The sequence below is a fragment of the Chroicocephalus ridibundus genome, chromosome 2 (assembly GCF_963924245.1).
Source record: "Chroicocephalus ridibundus chromosome 2, bChrRid1.1, whole genome shotgun sequence".
In the NCBI taxonomy this organism is placed as follows: domain Eukaryota; kingdom Metazoa; phylum Chordata; class Aves; order Charadriiformes; family Laridae; genus Chroicocephalus; species Chroicocephalus ridibundus.
The window spans coordinates 5,275,780-5,294,036 of record NC_086285.1 but is presented as its reverse complement, the minus strand read 5'-3'; the positions used below and the strand labels follow the sequence as shown (position 1 = coordinate 5,294,036).

Here is an 18,257-nt window from a genome sequence, read left to right as displayed (position 1 = left end):
CATAAACACAAATGTTAACATCACTTACTGTTCATTTTCATAATATAGTTTGCCAATGGCCCAGGCAATGATGATTGGGCAAGGAATACCTGCAACAGCAAAAAAATCAGAAGTTAATCACATGGTGGATGATACTGATGTAGATTCAGATTTGTGTGAGGAAAGTCTTGGTTAATGAACTGGAAGACTCTAAATACAAGCGGTCCTATCTTGGTATACTTGGGACATCACAATTGATAAGACCTCTTCATTTATGAACATAAAAAATATAATCTCAAAAAGAGAAAACTCTACTGCCAGTAAGAAAAGTTAACAAAATTTTTAACAAACACACGTAAATACCTCTATTTCTATATAAGCGATCAGAACAATTTTGCCTGGCTTAAAGGCAATTTTGGTCCCTTTTAATTTTCCTGCAGTTGATATGGCAAAACCTTAGAGACATCACTTGGAGGTGGCTGTCTAGACTTTTATTTCCCAGACTGCAAGAAGATTGTAAACTCTATCCAAACTCTTTGGATTAAGTCCATTTTCAAAACTTTCAACAATTTTTTTAGTTGAGTCTTCCCTGTGAAATGGGATTATGAGAAAGAGTCCCTTGATATCTTCCAAAGTCAGAATTCATTCATTGTTTGCCCTTTCTAAAGGATCCAGCTACTCTTAACTTTATATATTTATCATTCTACCTGTGATATGCAGTGTGCTCTGTGTCTGCATGTGAGTTCTTATCAAGGCCATGCACTTTGCTTTACGGGACTTGCTTTCTCAGTTATATCCAGAAGGTGCTACAGAAGTGCTCCTTGAGCGTGTGACCTCATTGCAGTAGATGAGGTGTATTTCTACACTTAATGTCCCAGCAGTGCCATACCCTCTGCTTTCCAATTCTGTTGTTATACTAGTCTCGTGTCCAGAGCCTTGCCCTCGTTCTTGTTTTCTGTTAGGCCTTCAGAGTCCAGCTGGTTTGAAGGGGATTTGATGGAGGAGGAAACTGGAAGTGAGGAGCCGGCCTTTTGACACAGACCTCCTGGGGGAAACAGGAACTTTTTCACCCAGGCATTCCCCAGGCAAAGACTGGATTGATGTCAAAATTGGCGGAGAAGAGTTTCCCCTCTCCATTTCCCCTTTACCTTTAACCTGTCACCTCAGGCAAAACCAAACAACAAGGCAAACCTCTATCTCCATCTCTCATTCCAATCTCCAGGTTCACATCCCCGTGAAATCACTGCTACTCTAAGGTGAATTCATGAGTCGACAGAACTTAAACCCTCAGGTAGGAGTCAGCACGGCCTTTTAACCTCCCATTTGTTGCCTTTTCTGTGGAAAATGGAGGCTTTAAAGAGATGAAGCAGAGTGGAACGAACCACAACACAGTAGGGAAGGGACTGAATTGCTAAGGGGGCCACAAAGATGATCAGATGGCTGGAGCACCTCTCCTATGAAGACAGGCTGAGAGAGTTGGGGTTGTTCAGCCTGGAGAAGGCTCCAGGGAGACCTTCTAGCGGCCTTCCAGTGACAGAAGGGGGCTACAGGAAAGATGTGGAGGGACTCTTTATCAGGGACTGTAGCAATAGGACAAGGGGTAATGGTTTAAAACTGAAAGAGGGCAGATTTAGATTGGATATCAGAGAGAAATTCTTTACTTTGAGTGTGGCGAGACACTGGAACAGGTTGCCCAGAGAAGCTATGGCTGCCCCATCCCTGGAGGTGTTCAAGGCCAGGCTGGACGGGGCTTTGAGCAACCTGGTCTAGTGGGAGGTGTCCCTGCCCAGGGCAGGGGAGTGGAACTAGGTGATCTTCCCTTCCAACCTGAACTATTCTATGATTCCATGATTCTATGTTCTTCAACCTCAGCAAGTGCAGCTCTGATCCCCTGCACCACCACCCCTGGTGGCTCCTGTACCCTGCAAGTGATAGTGTTGTCTTACATCTTGTTCACCATTAACTCACAGGGTCTGCTGCACTTGTTTCCCCCATGTTCTTGCTAGGCACGAACAGACAAAATGTGGCCATGTCCTTTTTCCTAGAGGAAGACATTTTACTTTTCCTTGTGAAGCAAAGAACAGGTATTTGAGAATGAGGATGGTAAATGATTGTGTGTGGGAAGGCAAAGTAGAGCCAGAAAGCACCCAAAAAGGTGAGAGGAAAGATATATTCAGCTCACACCACTCCTATGTTAGTAATCAGAGACCCAGAGGGCTCTGAGATAGGTAGAGAGGGAAAATACTAGGGCCCAAACCAGTCAGGGGGTCTGTGAGAGCTGTGTGAGCAGCTGATTTTCCAGTTTGGTGACAGAACTGAAAAATATTGAAAAAAAATTGAATCAATTCCCCACATAAACATTTTCTTTCTTCTACAACTCCTCTTTGCTCCCATTTGATTTTGGATTGAATGACATATTTTGTTTTAAAGGCTGTTTCTGCCTTCAGAACTGCAATTCAATTACTTCTGTTCAATTCTGAGAGGAAGAGGCATTTCTGAACAAAATGTCATTCTACTTCCAGAAAATAAAATATCTGAACCTTTCTTCCACCTTTCTTCTTTCAACAGAGAACTGTCAAATTCACAAGTTCTGCTTCACCTGAGATTTTGCATTCAAGCAAACGAGCTGTCCACATGGGGTTTGTCTTGCCAAACCTCTCCTGGCCAATTTCAAATCATGGATATATTGGTTGGAAAGGACCTCTGAAGGTCTTCAGTCCAATCTCCTGCTCAAAGCAGAACTATCAACACTAGTTCACCTCAGCCAAGGCTTAGCCTTGCTGAATTTTCAACACCCCCAGGGTCAGTGATTCCACGGCTTCTACATCATCTATTCAGTATTGCACTACGTTTTTGGTAAATTTTCTGTTTTCTTAACATCCAACTGGAACTTCACAGTTTGCAATTTACGGTCAATGTCCCTTCTTATAACATCTGCTGTTACCAAGAAGAATTTGGCTCCATCATCTTTGTAATCATCCTTCAAATCATTCTTGGTACCTAACAGATCCCTCCTTAGCTTCCTCTTTGCCAGATTAAACCAGCTCAGCTCCTTCAGCCTCACTTCACAGGTCACATCCTCTAAATCCCTGGGTAATCTCATTTTTTTTCACGTCCCCTTTGACCTAAGAGACCCCAAACTGATCACGGTATTCCAAACACAGCCTTACCAAAGCTGAGTAGAAAGTATTAGTGACTTCCCCCAATCTTCCGGCCACAGAGCATGTATTTTAGCTTATTCATGATGAGAAGGCACTGATGGCTCATACTCAGCCTGCATCCACGGCAAGCCCTGCATCCTTTTCAGCAGGACTGCTGCTCTGACAGTCGGTTCCCAGCCTGTACTGAGGGACCAGCTTATGTTGATGCAGCTAGGGAAAAGGAGCAGCCTTTGCTCTGGCCCAGGCTGACACAGTAGAAGGGAGGTAATGGCATTCAATGAGCTATTTTTCCATCTTTGAGTAGCCACAAGGATAGTACAGAGGTGATGTGTGACTCTATCAAGGGCTCTTTTCTAGGAACAAACCCCTCAGCAGTCCAAAAGACATCTGTAAGGTTGGACTGGCAGATAATTAAGCTTCTCTTCTAGTCAGCTCCTCACTTAGAAGTGTCTTATCTGTCTCTGGAGACTGAGTGGTCCACAGGGCATGAACAGTGCCTTTTCTGTTCCATGCCACGTGGAGCAGCGGTGTATAAGGGGCTGTGATCACTGCTTTGCTGATCAAAGTGAAAGGGGCACGGTATGAGCTGCTGCATTCCCAAAATGCTGAGCCTGGGAGTTCTCTTTCTTTCCTTAACACCAGCTGCCTGAGGATCTAAATGAAGAAGATAAATCCAGCAATAACCTATTAACTTTATGTCATCACCGCAGCGAAGAACTAAACCCGATCTCATGCTGTTCTGGCAAAGCTAACTTTGAATGTCAGATTTCACCACAGTGGGATTTTTAAAGTTTATTCTTGCTGCTCTTGTCTTTATCATTTTAATGCCAGGTACCACGTAACACCATTTTAAACACACAAGGCACTTACACCATCCTATGAAGAGAAAGACCCATTTCCGCAGCTTATCTGTGGAATAAGTCATCACTATAGCGGTGTGTAAGTAGCAGCCTTCCACAAACATCCAGAAGAAGTTGGTCACCACAAAATAATTGTAGACAGTGGTAATACATCGACACCAGGGCTGAGAAGGAAAGAGAAAAGAATATTTTAAAATCGTGGTGAGAACATTTAAAAAATTCTATATGTTGTTTTTCCCTTAAAAATCAAGAGTAGGCTTCAGTTATGGGATGCAGATTTATACCCGTGACTTGGAATCTGAATATCTTATGTGCTGTCGGCAACTCACAGCTATGTCTGTGACTTTCTGCTAAGGCTTGGCTTCGACCACAACGTGCAGGATCTCCTGTACCTGAGCACGTCTGGAAAGTCAACGTGCCACAAGGCACGTCCACACCAGCAGACCACAAGCAGCTTAAGAAGCAGCCATGTGGAGAGAAGACAAGAGGAGGCAGGCCACCTGACTACAGATGATCTTTCAGAGAGGTACAGCCATAGCCTAGGGTCGTATCCAAAGACGACACAAGACTCTAAGCATATCTTAGGCAGTATAACCCACCTGCTGAGCAATTCAAAGAAAATATAAGCTAGAAGTTAATGTCACAGTCTTGCTTCATTTCCACCAAAGGAAAGAAGCACCACCGACATGTAGAAAAAAGACATTTTACTTTAAAGATAAGTTTTTATCAGCCACTTCATCCCCTCTATTCTTTCCATTAGTGCTTCCGTGTGTAAGTCACATCACTGCACACATCACCTCTGAATTTTGCCATAATTTCAACGGGAATTTTGTACCAGTAAAGGCACCTTCTCCTAATGGCTGTGCAGTGAGAGCACAGCTGTGGAATACACAACGAGCTGCAGAGAGGCAGATGGTAACATCTCATCAATAAATCACAAGTAACTGCTGATGGTAATTTCCACACAGAAGTCTGGGAAAATTTCTTTCTGACCAAGCAGACATTCAGCGTATTCCCTGAAGCATGACATTAATTACCTATGTTAGCTGGTATCATTGATGTCATTTTGGTCTCACCATTCTCCAGCCTTTTAATTAACTCTACTAAAGTATATGAAACTTTTGACCCTCAGTTAATTTTATTTCAGACTTCATATGCACGAGGTACTGATGATCTCTAGGCAGTCAACAGAGCAGCAGATGAACTATCAAACCCAGCAAAATTCTATGGACTAAGAATTTATTGGACAAGAAACACAGTTACAAAATGATAGCCCATTCACAAGTTGTGATCACTTCTCTTTATCGAGCTGAAATAAACAGAAGAAATCTTTCGGATGTGTTAAAGCTTTCATTTCTGTATTATTTCATTAGATTTGAAATTTAGTTTGGCTCCATCTGTAAAATGAGATTAAAAAACAGAGCAAATGAGAAGAAGATGAAACATTTTGTTTTCAAAGTTTTGTTTAAACCATATGAAATTTTCTTTTTTTTTCTCCTCTTGGCCTGAGCAAAGGAAAATAAAACCGCAAACAAAAAAAACCCCTATTTTTGGCTAACAAATATTTTGGCTCCATTCCTGACTGAGCCCCAAACTAGTAAGACCAGGTTTCCAAAGACTCCAAGTCTCACATTTGATTTTTCAAAGGTATGAGCATGAATTAAATCTTTTCCTGTGGCCTCAATCTCATGTAAATTCTCTGATATAATGCCTAGACTTTTGTTCCACTCCTTTCCTCAGCTGCAACACCTACACAGTTTTTGTCCTCTCCACAGCTGCCCATTTTCACAAGAATTGTAAAAAATAATTGTATCTGAGCCTGTTGTTCCCGTGTCACAACTGAGTGGAATTGGCCAGTGGGTTGGGAAGGTACTGGGACAGATACAGACAAATACACATGATGGTGGTGAGCTCTCCCTCTGCGTCATTTCCACAGGAAAGCAGAATAAAATGAATTTTGAACAATTCCTTTTGGAACTGTGGATTTATTTTTATTAAATAATAAGCCCAATTAGTAGAACTCATTAATTTATACCTTTTCATTTATTTGACTGAGGATTCTTGATCCCCCCCATATCCACCATTAGGCTCCAGATATCTTCAGCAATTCCCCTTCTTGATTTATTAACATAAGCACTATAACTCCATGCAAAATGTTCCCACACTGAATCCCTGATGCTTCTGTAACTGCATTATTTAATCTCTACTGATCAGCACAGAAGAGATCGCATCATTAGCTGGCATAAATGATGTTGCTCCCATTGATTTCAGTGGTGTTATTTTGACTCTGATTTACACCACAATAAGAACATAAGTTACCACTAAGCTTGTATAAAGCCCATTCCCAAAGAGACTGCGTGTTCTGCAGAGAAAAGATGAGCTAATGAAAACTGATGCATGTGAGGATTTGTCCTTAGATTTACAGGTTTACATTCTCCTTGGTGCATCGTGGTCACAAAGGCATTTGAGTGCCTGACTCTAACTGGTTTTTCCTAAATAACTGCAAAAATTTGTATTACGATTTACAGTATTTTCATGAAAGTAAATAATTCAGCATAAAATTGTCAACACTAAAGCTCATATACCCCCATCTTCTGTAGCCTGAAAATGTCAGAAACACAGACAAAGCAAACAGTGAGTTAACAGAAGCTACAGCTTCTCAAAGGAGCATCTGATTGAATAATAATACAGAGTTATGAATAGATGACCCAAAAACCTTAGAATCTTAGACTTCTTTGTCTATGTACTAATGACACTTCTATTTGTTTTCCCAAAGCATGGGATTAAAGTTCAGATGTCAAATCTTACATTTGAAAAGATAACCAAGGATGATGAGTGCCCAACTGACATTAAAACGAATGGATATCCAGGCTCCTGAGGTGGTTTTCAACTTCTACAGGACCAGTTCCTACGTGAGTGGAGCCACATTGACTGATATCACCTATGGATCCAGCTCATAATCTATAGGCACTTTAGTCCACCTGCTTTCCAAACAGAAAAAGCATGAAGGGGGGGTGTGTATGTGTATGTGTGCGTATGTGTGCTTGTAGCACACTGCTTTTTCTTGATTAAGGAGGTAAATATTAGAGGACGACCCTAAAAAAAAATATTCCACTGTAAGAATATTACAATGGGAATGATAACGGTAAAAACTTCTGCCGAGGGACTATCAAAAAGAACCATTCCCCAAGAAAATCAAGAAAAATGCTTTTTCTTTTGGAGTGGATGCTTTTAATCCACTCCAAAATCCTCGTATTATTTGGGCTGCTGTGTGACTAAACAGGGGGAGGCACTACAGTACTTACAGAGGGACTGATTCAATGCCCTCACTCAGACAAGCATCTGCAGTTGGGGGTTACTTGAGTGAACAAGAAATAACATGGAGAGTAAGTGAAATGGGAGTACTGTGACATGGTGTATTCCTCAAGAGCGCTCAGTGCCGCGCAAAGATGATGCCTCACTTCTCGCTCCCTTCAGCCTTCCCATTTTCTATTGTGTGCATCTGCCCGGTCCCTTGAACTGGCTCTGACTCTCAATCACCCATCAGAAAGTTGACTTTGATCACCACACCAAGAGAAAATTCTTCCTTGATTTTTTGTTGGCTAGGTCAGTTTTCCACCAGTTTAGTGAGTTCAGTCTCCAAGGGTTCAGTCCTCCCCAAAGGATCAAGCAAAGGAAGAGAGCTAGTGCAAAATAAGCAGCAGGAGTTGGAGAGAAGCGTTTGGGTCCCTGAGGGAAGGAGCCATCCCTTTCAGTGTCAGGGAGCTGCTGCTGGATGCAGCCCATATCACAGAGCTTCATCCTCAAGGCCAGCATGGTGAAGAAGAAATTGCCAGAAAAAACCGATTTTTTACACAAAGATATGAAGAAGCAAAAATTGCACTGTTTCAGGCCCTATTTCTTATTTTCTTGGGAGTCCCACCGGCTCTGGACAGCAAGGTGCCCACTTTGTGCCCACACAAAGTAGCTGACTCAGAGCCCCAACGGCCGAATCAATTACTTCTGTATCCTCTTGATGGAGGTGTTGCCCTCTGGAATGAATGCTTTTCCTACGCAAGTGCACATCACTGCAAGGTGCTCTGACATAAATGTTCAAGAAACACCAAATTTAGTGTCTTGCACAATACCGTGTCTCACAGTATATAAATTTGGAAAGTATCTATGGTCAATGAAGATAAGAGAGAAGCTTTTGGGTGGGATTTTTACTTTAAACACCCCTTTGATGTTCAGTAATGAGGAAATAAATGAAAATTCAGCAAATCTAAACTCATTTTCTTCATCTTATTGAAATTACATGAAAGTCACTCTGAGCATGTGGATAGGTGCCCTTTGTAACATTTCTAACAAATTCAGCATCCCTGCCTGTCCCCAAACTACGTGACAGAGACATGCCACCTCCAAGCACTTACTTCATTGCTTTCATGTATGTTGTGATCTATCATTTGAAGCAGAAACCACATCACATTCCTCAGGATGAATGTGGTGATCAGGTTCCAGTGGATAATATTCCGCAGGCATCTGATACTCCTAAACAGGGAAATACATCTTAATCGTCACATATAGTGAATATATACACATACACATTGACGACTATATAAAATAAACAAGCTAATTCTGTTCACGTGCAGAATTCCTCATGGCTTATCCCCCTCCATTACCTCTCTTGCACTATGAAACAGGAGCTTCGTCTGTCCAATGGGTCAGCAATAACAGTCTCTGAGGCTCTCCGTAGCTTATATCTTTACCTGCAAACATATCTGGGTCTGGTCCCGTTCTCTGGCTCCCAGGGTAAACTGCACAGCCAGTGCCAAAGCCAAAGCTTGGATTTGTGTGTAGTCACAACACAAATAAATGACATAAATATAAAACAGCAATGGGAGGATGGGAAAATCTGTGCTTCTTTCCCTTGCTATACACCTTTCTTCCAGAAATGACCACATAACTTTTGCAAAGCCACATACAACAATTTGTTTTGATAACATGAGGAGCTCCCTTCGACAAGAATCAACTCAAGCAAGTGAAACAGGATTTGCTGGAAGGACTCCAATATTCAAATGGTCATTTCACTCTTGTTTATAATTTTTGCTCCCCTCCAGTCCATCCCATCAGCTCCATTATAACGTCAACTAGAATTGATAAGCCCCTAAACAACCAGGCTGCACTGGAGTCTGCTGCGTTGTTCATAGAAGGAGATTTGGTGACAAATAGCTGTGCTGCAGTGGCAAAAATTGAATAGTTTACGTTCAGTTAGCCTCTTGAACAGGCTCACTTGCGTAAGGCTTAAAGTTTTCAGACCCATTGATGCAATAGGAAAGCATGGACTGCCTGGTTTTCAGTCCTAGGCTTAGCTGGCTGTACCAAGCTTTCCTAAACAAGGCAGAGCTGCATATTCTCCTTCACCAGAAAATATTTGTGTCTGGTTTTGGACCTCCCTCAGCCCCCATTCAGATGCAATGTAAAATATGAGCTCCAATAAGTTGGGACGCAGCACCACAAAACAAAAGCGGGGACATCTTAAATAGCGCTCGCTGCTGAAAACGGCTCCAGGAGGCAGCCGGTGCAGGGCGCTGATGCCAGCAACCGACGTACCACGGAAGGTAGGCAGAATGTTACTCATTGCAGATTCAGTCATCTACGACAAGATCATTTCTCTTTGCATTCTTTGTGAAACGGTAAAGGAAGACGAGTTCCAAATTGCAGTTTTGCAGTTACAGAGTCTTCAATCAAATGATCTTTTCTCTACTAAATGCAAAACACTCCAGTTATTAAAATCACTTCCACAGGGGTTCAATCAGCCGGTGCATTTCCCGGGATAACAGGATTAGGATTCTACATTTGCTGTATCAGTCTCCCTGATTGCAAAGAAAGGTACCAAATAACATGGGACAAACACTGAAAGTGGTGTTCAACTGTCCCTGACTGTACCTTATCCCAGTGACAGCAAGAAGAGAAGGCACAATCCAGTAACCAACTTTGCTGTAGCCTCAGGTCTTTTGCATGACAAAAAAGGCAGCCTTCTTAATAACAAACTCTATTTTGCTATCATAAAACACTTATTGCACTTTTCCTAGGACTCGATTAGTGAGTCTTGGGGCCAGAAGCAATTCTGTTACGTCCTTCAGCCTCACAAATCCTTCAAAGATTTCGCAGAAATCCAGCAAAAAAGCAAAGAGAAGACCTCCCACATATGAGATACTGCAACTTACAGAAGGACGCTCAGAGGTATAACCCTACTAAGTCAATGCTAAAACAGCTTCTGAGTTTAACAACTCAGGCTCCAGGTATGAAATTGGTATTTGGTTTTGAGAGCCTCGGTGACTCATGACTGGAGTCAATTTGGAAAACAAATCTCCATCTGCTCAGACCCATTCACTTTTATGTAGGCTACAAAACCCCAAAGCGTTGCTCTCGGTGTAACCTCTGCTCTCAGGGAACATGTCAGAGACACGTCTCACTTTTTGAAAATTTCACTTCTTAACAAAAGGCAGAGGTTCACAGTTAGACTTTCAAAGAAATTAGGCAACCAACACCTATGGACTTTCATGCTGAACCCCAGAAATGCACCTGGCTCGGGACAGACTTTGAAACATGCTATTAAGGTCTCTTCTCTCTTTATCCTTCTGCACATAAATGTCCTGCGGCTGCTGTTCATCTAGATGTTTTATTCACTCCCTTCAGGTTAAGGCTTAGCAGATTAAGGAAGGAGTTTGAAATACTGCTTCTAGGGGGAGAGGGAGGCAGGGGACTAGAAACTGAGGAAATTCAGGTCAAACTGTAGAGTTACTGGCATGAAATTAATTGCTTTTGAGAGCTCTAACAACAAAACAGATCCAGCACGCTTGCCACCTGAATGTATTTCTTGACAGAGAGAAGATAAAGGAGTGGGGGGAAAAAAAATAAAATTCTTGCTGCATGCCTCCATTTAGATGTAGTTTAATCATCCCATATGCTGAAACATCACTAAACCTGGCTGGAAGAAACCTTAATCCCACAAGATTTACAGCGGGACTTGGACTGGCTGCAGAGGCAAACAAATAGTTGTAGACTTTTTTGGTTCAGTTCCTAAAAAGAGCTTTCCCCCTCAGTAGGATCCTCATCATCAAAATCACATTCTCTTCTGTGGCTCAGAATACAAAGATAACCTCAGCATCTACTGGCTGCATGATCTCTGCCCTCCATACTACTTCTTGGTCATGCTGCTTTGTCTTCTTTGCCCATGAGTCTGCATCTAGCCATTGACTTTTGTTTGGATTGTAAAACGCTTGGGACAGAGGCAGATTTTTAGGGGCACGCGTTCAGGATCCAGAGCAAGAGAGCCTGGTCCGCCTTGGGAACTCGCAGGCTCTACAGACAATTATGATCACAACTCTCCTTGTTTTCAAAAAGCCACATGTGCTGAGGGAAGATGTGTTCCTGGCGTAAAATTAAGTAAAGTATAAATGTAGCCAGCTGCTGGAATTTACCAAAATGGTGCCTGAAGCCTTGTCAAATAATGCTTTGGACATGAAACAGGGACGGTTGGCTCCCACGTCCCCCTGCCTTTAGCAAAAGCCATACTTTGGGTATCAGCAACCTTGTAGCATGGCCTCATTCCCTTTCCGAGACACTCTGTGCAGCACGGATGGTAAGCACGTGCTTTCACCTGCTAAAAAGCTTCACATCTTTGGGGCTAACAGAGGAATGAAGAGGCTGTAAAGCAAACATTTTGGTTTTCTGGATGCACCCCCTCCCCAGTCACATTCCCCACCACATTGCTGCCTTGGGAAAGCAGCACAAACAGGTGAGGGGCAGGGTTTGCTTTTGTGATTTCTGGGCCACCACTCTACTGGTGTTAATGGTAATTAGGGTTTTAATGGAAACACCAGTATAGTAAGGCTGAGAAACACGCAGCCGCAGAGTTTCTCAATGGCTCAGGCAGTGATGTGACCCCAGGCACAGAACAGTTTTAAACTTTTCCCTTTTTTTTTTTTTTTTTTGTTTTTCCCTTTCTTTTTCAGGAGTCCCGACTGAAGACTCAAAGTTTGTTTTTGTTTGTAAAGAGCCCAGAGCACATGGTTTCTGTTTGTTTCTGTCTCCTAACTACTACTAGCGGAGAAATCACTGTGGCAGTAATGCGATTCATAGCCAAGGGCAGGAAAAGCTTGAGAAATGACTGTGTCAGGTTCATACCGGGGAGGGAGAAACAGCAGGGTTAATACAGTGTGCGGAGGCTGCAGGGCACCGAAGTGGAGGACTGCAGCGAGGTCAATGGATGTCACAAAGGAAAGATCTCTTGCCAGCCACCTGAGAAAGCTGCTCTCATTTACAGGCACGGCTGGTGAATGTTATTATCGCAATTTAGTATGGGTAAAGCATTCAGAGGGATACTGACCGAGATGAGGGTTCCCTCATTTCAGGCACTATTCACAGGAGACTGCTCTGCTGGGCTCAGGAGCTTACCCTGTGCATAAGGTGTATCTGCGTAGCCAGATTGGAGTCTGAGGTGGACACTGAATGAAAGACAGGTCCCAAATTGGGCAAGAAAGCTAATGAGTAACAGGAGGCCTGCAGCACAGTTATGTTTGGTGAAAGGGCAAAGCTGACCTTGTCATACTCACTCATCTCAAAGCCTGAGGAAGAAACTCATAATACTCATAGGGGTAATTTACCCTCCACAGCTCTTATCCTGGCTCTTGGTAGATGGAAGCTAGCTTAAATTTCTTAGCTTAAATAGCCTTAATTTAAATTTCAATATTCCTGCTATTTATGAAAATGACCTGTCCCTTTTTGAAAACTTGTTAAACAGTCATAACAGTCTTCTAGGACAATGAGCCCCACAGTTCCTTTCTCCTTGATTAATTGTTGCCTTCATTGTGTGTAGGAAAAAAAGAAGCAAGTCTGTGCTCCAGAAACAGCAATAACTGCCCTCACAGGCAGCACTGAAAACAAATTCATATCCCATTGTAAGTGGCAAGAGGTGGAATTTGAAACACGTTGAGCTGTATTATAAGTTAGTGAACTGAGCTTTCCTAGAGTCAGAGTGATTGGCATGAATGCATTCCCTCCCAACTCAGAAGTTAAGAAATACGGAGTTATTCTTACCACAGCAGGGAGTCACAATTTGGAGAGTGTGGCAGTGACAACATCAGGGAACCGAGAGCGTAGACAGCAGAGAGCTACCTTCTCAAGAGGGCAAAGAGTCACGGAGGAGAGGGGAGAAGTGGGAGATGAGAGGACTGGGTGCTGAACTGCTGCTTCAGACACAATTACAGCATCACTAGGAAGAAACTGCAAGTTCCAGGGGCATTTAAAGTCCCCTAGCCTAAAAGATCAGATGATAGAAGGTTTCATATTCATCTTCACGTTGGGTAATATTGTTTATGCCATTTCCACTTGTTTTACAGCCCTTGATGTGGATTGAATGGTGCAAGTGTAGCCCAACTTCCAAGAAGAGCAGCACAAGCCACCATCCCAGAGAGCCTGAAGGCCAGTACATCACAAGACACCATGGACGGAGGCTATGGGCTTCCATTAAAGAGCCTTTTCCTGTATTTGTTTCCTGCCCTGATCCTTTTCAGACAAAAGAGTTGGTCAAGGCCTTGGCTGGGCTCTTCTGCTAACTCTTCCTTGGTGCTTGGGTCCGAGGATGGAAGGGATAAGAAAAGAGGTTGTAGCAGTTCAGTTAGAACAGACTTAAAGATTCAGACCATAACATAAAGACATAAGAACTTCCATATTCAGTCAGACCAATAAGCCATGGAGGCTGTGACTCAGTTCCCAGTGGTGATCAGTAAGACAGTTTGGGAAACAGGATGGGAAATGGGAGGTAGACTGTTCCTTGTTCCTTGTTCTTACCTCCTTGCTTCTGGCAGTCAGAGGTTTTAAGATATTCCTGATTCAAGGACCACATTTAATCACATTAAATCAACCTGTTGGGGCTCCAGCTCCTCACAGGAGTCACTGAACTCCTTCTGTCGTTTATGTTCACTGGCGTCAGGCCATGGCTTATTCTACTAACACGATGGAATGAAGAGCTCATAAGCTGTTATTCACTGTAGAATATGTTTGTCTGTGTTGGTTCCTCTTCTCTGCTGGCCTGTCCCGTCCCAGGGTCTGCATGATTAGGCATTTCCTCACAACTACATTCCCTCCTGTCCTTTGGGAAGTGGAGGGAGGAGGGATCGAAAGAGCCTGGAACTGGACAACAGGGAACTGCTAGTCCTGTGGGCTGAGGGAGCCAGCTGGGAGGAGTCGTTGTATCTCCAACATGTGCTCCCGAAGTAGCACAGTTCATGCATCCATTTCACTTCGGGCTGTGCCTGACAGCAGATTTTGGTCCTGAAATATCCCCCTGAAATACGGACAGGGACATGCCTGTGTGTTACACTGAGTGAAGGAGCAAGCAGAAGGAAAAGAATTTCCTTGAAAATGAGATAAAAGAAGGACTTAGAGTTTCTGACTTGGAGGGAGAAAAGATACTGCCACTGGAAGCATCTTGGTTCTGTACGTGAAAGGGTTTATTGGTTCCTCCTGATTTCTTAAGAACCAGTGTTTTGCCTGCTATTGAGTGATCTCCAGACGAGTGTTTCTGACAAGGCAAGAGTTTCCACTGAGGCCCTGCCGCACAAGGGTCCTGCTGCTGCGCCATCCCTCCTGCCGGCACGGGCAGAGGTGTCCCCATGCCACGCAGGAGGGACTTTTTACCAGAAGTCACTGTTCAGAATACAGCCACTTGCCTCCGGGCTAATGATGTGGATAGAAGAGTGTAGTAAGCGACAGCGTATTTTCAGGAGAGTCTGAGTTGTGAAGTACCCTGTTTTATATTTACAGGCATTTTGGGGACAATGGTACAGGAAAATGTGTGTGTTCCATTGAGTCGAGAGTCCCAGAGCATGTCTCTGGCTGAAACCAGATAAGATGATGCGGGAGCACACGCCTCCCAGTGACTGCACACACAGAGAGCCCCCTAAAAGCATTAGCTTCAGCTCTGCAGCAGGTTAGACACAGAGAAGCAATTAAGGTGAAAGCAAACATACTTCTCTTTGGCCTGCCTAATTAGCGAATAAAAAGCCAGGTACATGGTGGGAAATTACATATAATGACCTCTCTATTTGATTTGAGAACAGACCACGTTTCAAGCCCCAATGTCATTCCCTGACTCGATATCATACCACCGGCATCCTGAACTGCTTGATGCGCAGGGCGTCGTAACCGGTCTTCCACGTTAGGAACAATAGCAGTAAATGAAAATAAAAGCAAAATTCTCCATCAGTTCACTGCAGCCTGTGTCAGAAGTAGGCAGAAAGAGTTTCGGATTGTTGGTAGAGAAACTACACACTGCTAATTATTTCTGGGAAATGACCTTAATCGTGTGGTTGGATATAGAAAGCAGAGAATTAGAAAATCCATTCTTTTGATTTGGGAAATGCTGAGATCTGAAAAGGCAGAAAATCTGATCAACTCTCTCTGTACAGGTGCCCTCACTGATGCAGAAATGCAGAACTATAAAAGCGTTTCTAAAGTAGCACTGGTAAAACTCAAAGTAGCCTTCCTGTTGATTCATGTTTGGTTTTTTTCCTCACTCTATCCATACAGTGGTATTTTTCCTCTGGGATGTGCAGAGCTACTCTTTCCTGATTCAAAGCATGGCACAAACCATTAACGTTAACAATCATAATAATGTGCCAGCATGGTCGAAAGCTAGCTGAATTAGTAGAATCATCTGCATGGAAATAATTGCAAACGATAACTTTATTAAAGAAGCTTCGATATCATCTATTAATTCATGTAGTACTCCATTAATAATGATGTTTAATTAAGACAGCTGTACCAAATTCTGTCTGAAAACAGTTGGCAGGAGAAATCTGAGACTACTTTGCTGGAGTGTCCTTCCCATTCCATGACTGCTGAACAAGCAGGAAGGAGAATCATGGACAATACTTAAAAAAATATTTTTCCCCTTTTCTAGGGCAGGCAAAGCTCATGGACAAGCCATAAATGGCATGGAGTGGGAAGAATACCTAACAGCGAGTTATTTCCCAGGCTCTGTGCCTGTCACGGCCTATTTGCTTTCATCCACATGGAGGCCTCCCCTGAGGTCCTCATGGTTTCCCCTGCGTGCTCATGTTCAATCACTGCATATATTCTGGTACTAACGCTTACAGATGGGAAAAGCAGCTGGAGAGGTTGGCAGGGAAAATGAGCTTCTTGGTGGCAGTTGCCTGGGGGAATATAAATAATCCCACAGGAAATGCAAGGGTCAGTTGCAAGGGAAGAACGAAAGCCTGGAAGAAAATAACAGCTTTATTATGAGGATGGGGGTGAAATGCTCAGGTGAAGAGCAGAAGCAGCAGCTTCCACTAGTGTTTAGGATGTGCATAGACCCTAAAAATAAACCCATTGTGGAACCATCTGGGCCCTGCTAAGCCTTTTCCAAAGTTGCTTTCTCCTGCCTTCAAGCCAATTTTTAATCACGGGACATGGGGCATTCTGCCTGCTTTGGACACAAAGGCTTAAAGCACTGATGTTCCTAGGGTTGGGAGGATGCAGCCAACACAAGACAGAACAGGACCAGAGGCAGGACAGGACCAGACCCACTGTGCGCACTGTCAGCCTTTGTGCCCAGCGCTGTCTGGCTGCGTAGCACGGTGGACAGGGGTCAAAACCATCCGTGAGCATGCTGACAATGAAGAGTGTGGATAACTATAGGACACTACATCGGCCTGTGCTTTGCTCCCAGTCAGTGCACGAAGAGAAATGTCGCCCCTGAGAACTACGTGGTTAAATATGGGCTAATTGAAACCCAGCCACTGGATACTCCAGTCTAAGAGTATGGCTCCAATCTTGACTGTGCAATCAGCTCTTCCACCGGAGAAAACTCCTCTGTTATTTTCACAGGGATGACACTGTCAGATACAGATGACTTCACTTGCTACAGCATGTGCTTGTGGTTTAGCTGCTTGAAAAAAAGATTTAGGAATCTGCTCTAATTTGCTTTGCTAAATGGAGGTCAGATGTCAGTCATTTTTGAATCAAACGGGAAACAGGGCTGTAAAGTATCTTTTTAGCAGGAGCTACCTCACAGCTCAGGTTTTAGTACCCCATAACAAACTAGTTTTAGAGTAGCAGGGGTACAGTACGTGGCTGCAGCCCTCTGGGGTTTATCTAAGCCATTGCCCTGTTGACACGGGCTGTAGTCATCAGTTCGGACGGTGGAAAGGTGAATGTTTTCTACGAAGAGTGACCACTGCGGCTGGATTGCACAAATGAAGGGTTAGGACTTCAGAAGCCAGACACTGAGAGCTGATAGTGGTTGATCTGGCTTACAGCTACTGCTTGTGAAACTGGAAGAGTGCACAGCGTGTCCTCATTCATAATCCCCTTGTGGGAACATGCAAAAAAAAAAAAATATCTGAAAGAAAATTAATTTAAATGACCAGCTAGGGAATTCAGGGGTTATGATATTTTTACTTTTAATACAATTACACAATTAGCAATGTTTTTTATACCATCTACCTTTGCAGATACTGTGTGGATAAGCCAAGGAGGAAAGTCTGAAGCACTGATGCTGCTGTTCACACTCTCCTTAGCCTCTCCACCAAAACATGGTGTGAAATATTTCATTATTTTTGAGTATTTGGCCAGGAATTCAGGAAAAACCATATAAGATCATTTGTAGCTTTCCTTCCAAATATTCATTCCTGTGCTTGGTCTAAATTTGTTAGCCTCATGGTGCTCACTGCACGTGTGGAAATGCTTCTGGTGGTTCAACGTGGGCACCTCCCCCAGGAAGCTGCTGTTTCCATGACATGCAGAGACAGTCCACGTGCTAGGTAGAACAGCTTTGCAGAGGGATGTGGACAGGCTGGATCAATGGGCCGAGGCCAGTGGTATGAGGTTCAACAAGGCCAAGTGCTGGGTCCTGCACTTGGGTCACAGCAACCCCATGCAACACTACAGGCTTGGGGAAGAGTGGCTGGATTGTTCAGCCTGGAGAAAAGGAGGCTGAGGGGTGACCTTATCGCTCTCTACAACTACCTGAAAGGAGAGTGTAGCCGCGTGGGGGTCGGTCTCTTCTCCCAAGTAACAGGCGATAGGACAAGAGGAAACGTCCTCAAGTTGCACTAGGGGAGGTTTAGACTGGATATTAGGAAAAATTTTTACACTGAAAGGGTTATCAAGCATTGGAACAGACTGCCCAGGGAAGCAGCTGAGGCACCATCCCTGGAGGTATTTAAAAGATGGGTAGACGTAGTGCTTAGAGATATAGTTTAGTGAT

The 18,257-nt window shown here is 43.5% G+C and overlaps 1 protein-coding gene across 2 annotated transcripts in view; it reads right to left on the bottom strand.

The window, feature by feature from the left end:
• The window catches only part of CRHR2 (corticotropin releasing hormone receptor 2), a 167,685-nt gene that overhangs the window by 44,672 nt on the left and 104,756 nt on the right, over positions 1-18,257 (bottom strand). For both annotated transcript variants that reach the window (XM_063324316.1, XM_063324317.1), the window contains 3 exons: positions 8,410-8,527; positions 4,011-4,164; positions 29-89 (listed from right to left, as the gene is read on the bottom strand). In XM_063324316.1, coding sequence (XP_063180386.1) covers positions 29-89; positions 4,011-4,164; positions 8,410-8,527 — 333 coding nt within the window. The remainder of the gene's footprint in view (positions 1-28; positions 90-4,010; positions 4,165-8,409; positions 8,528-18,257) is intronic.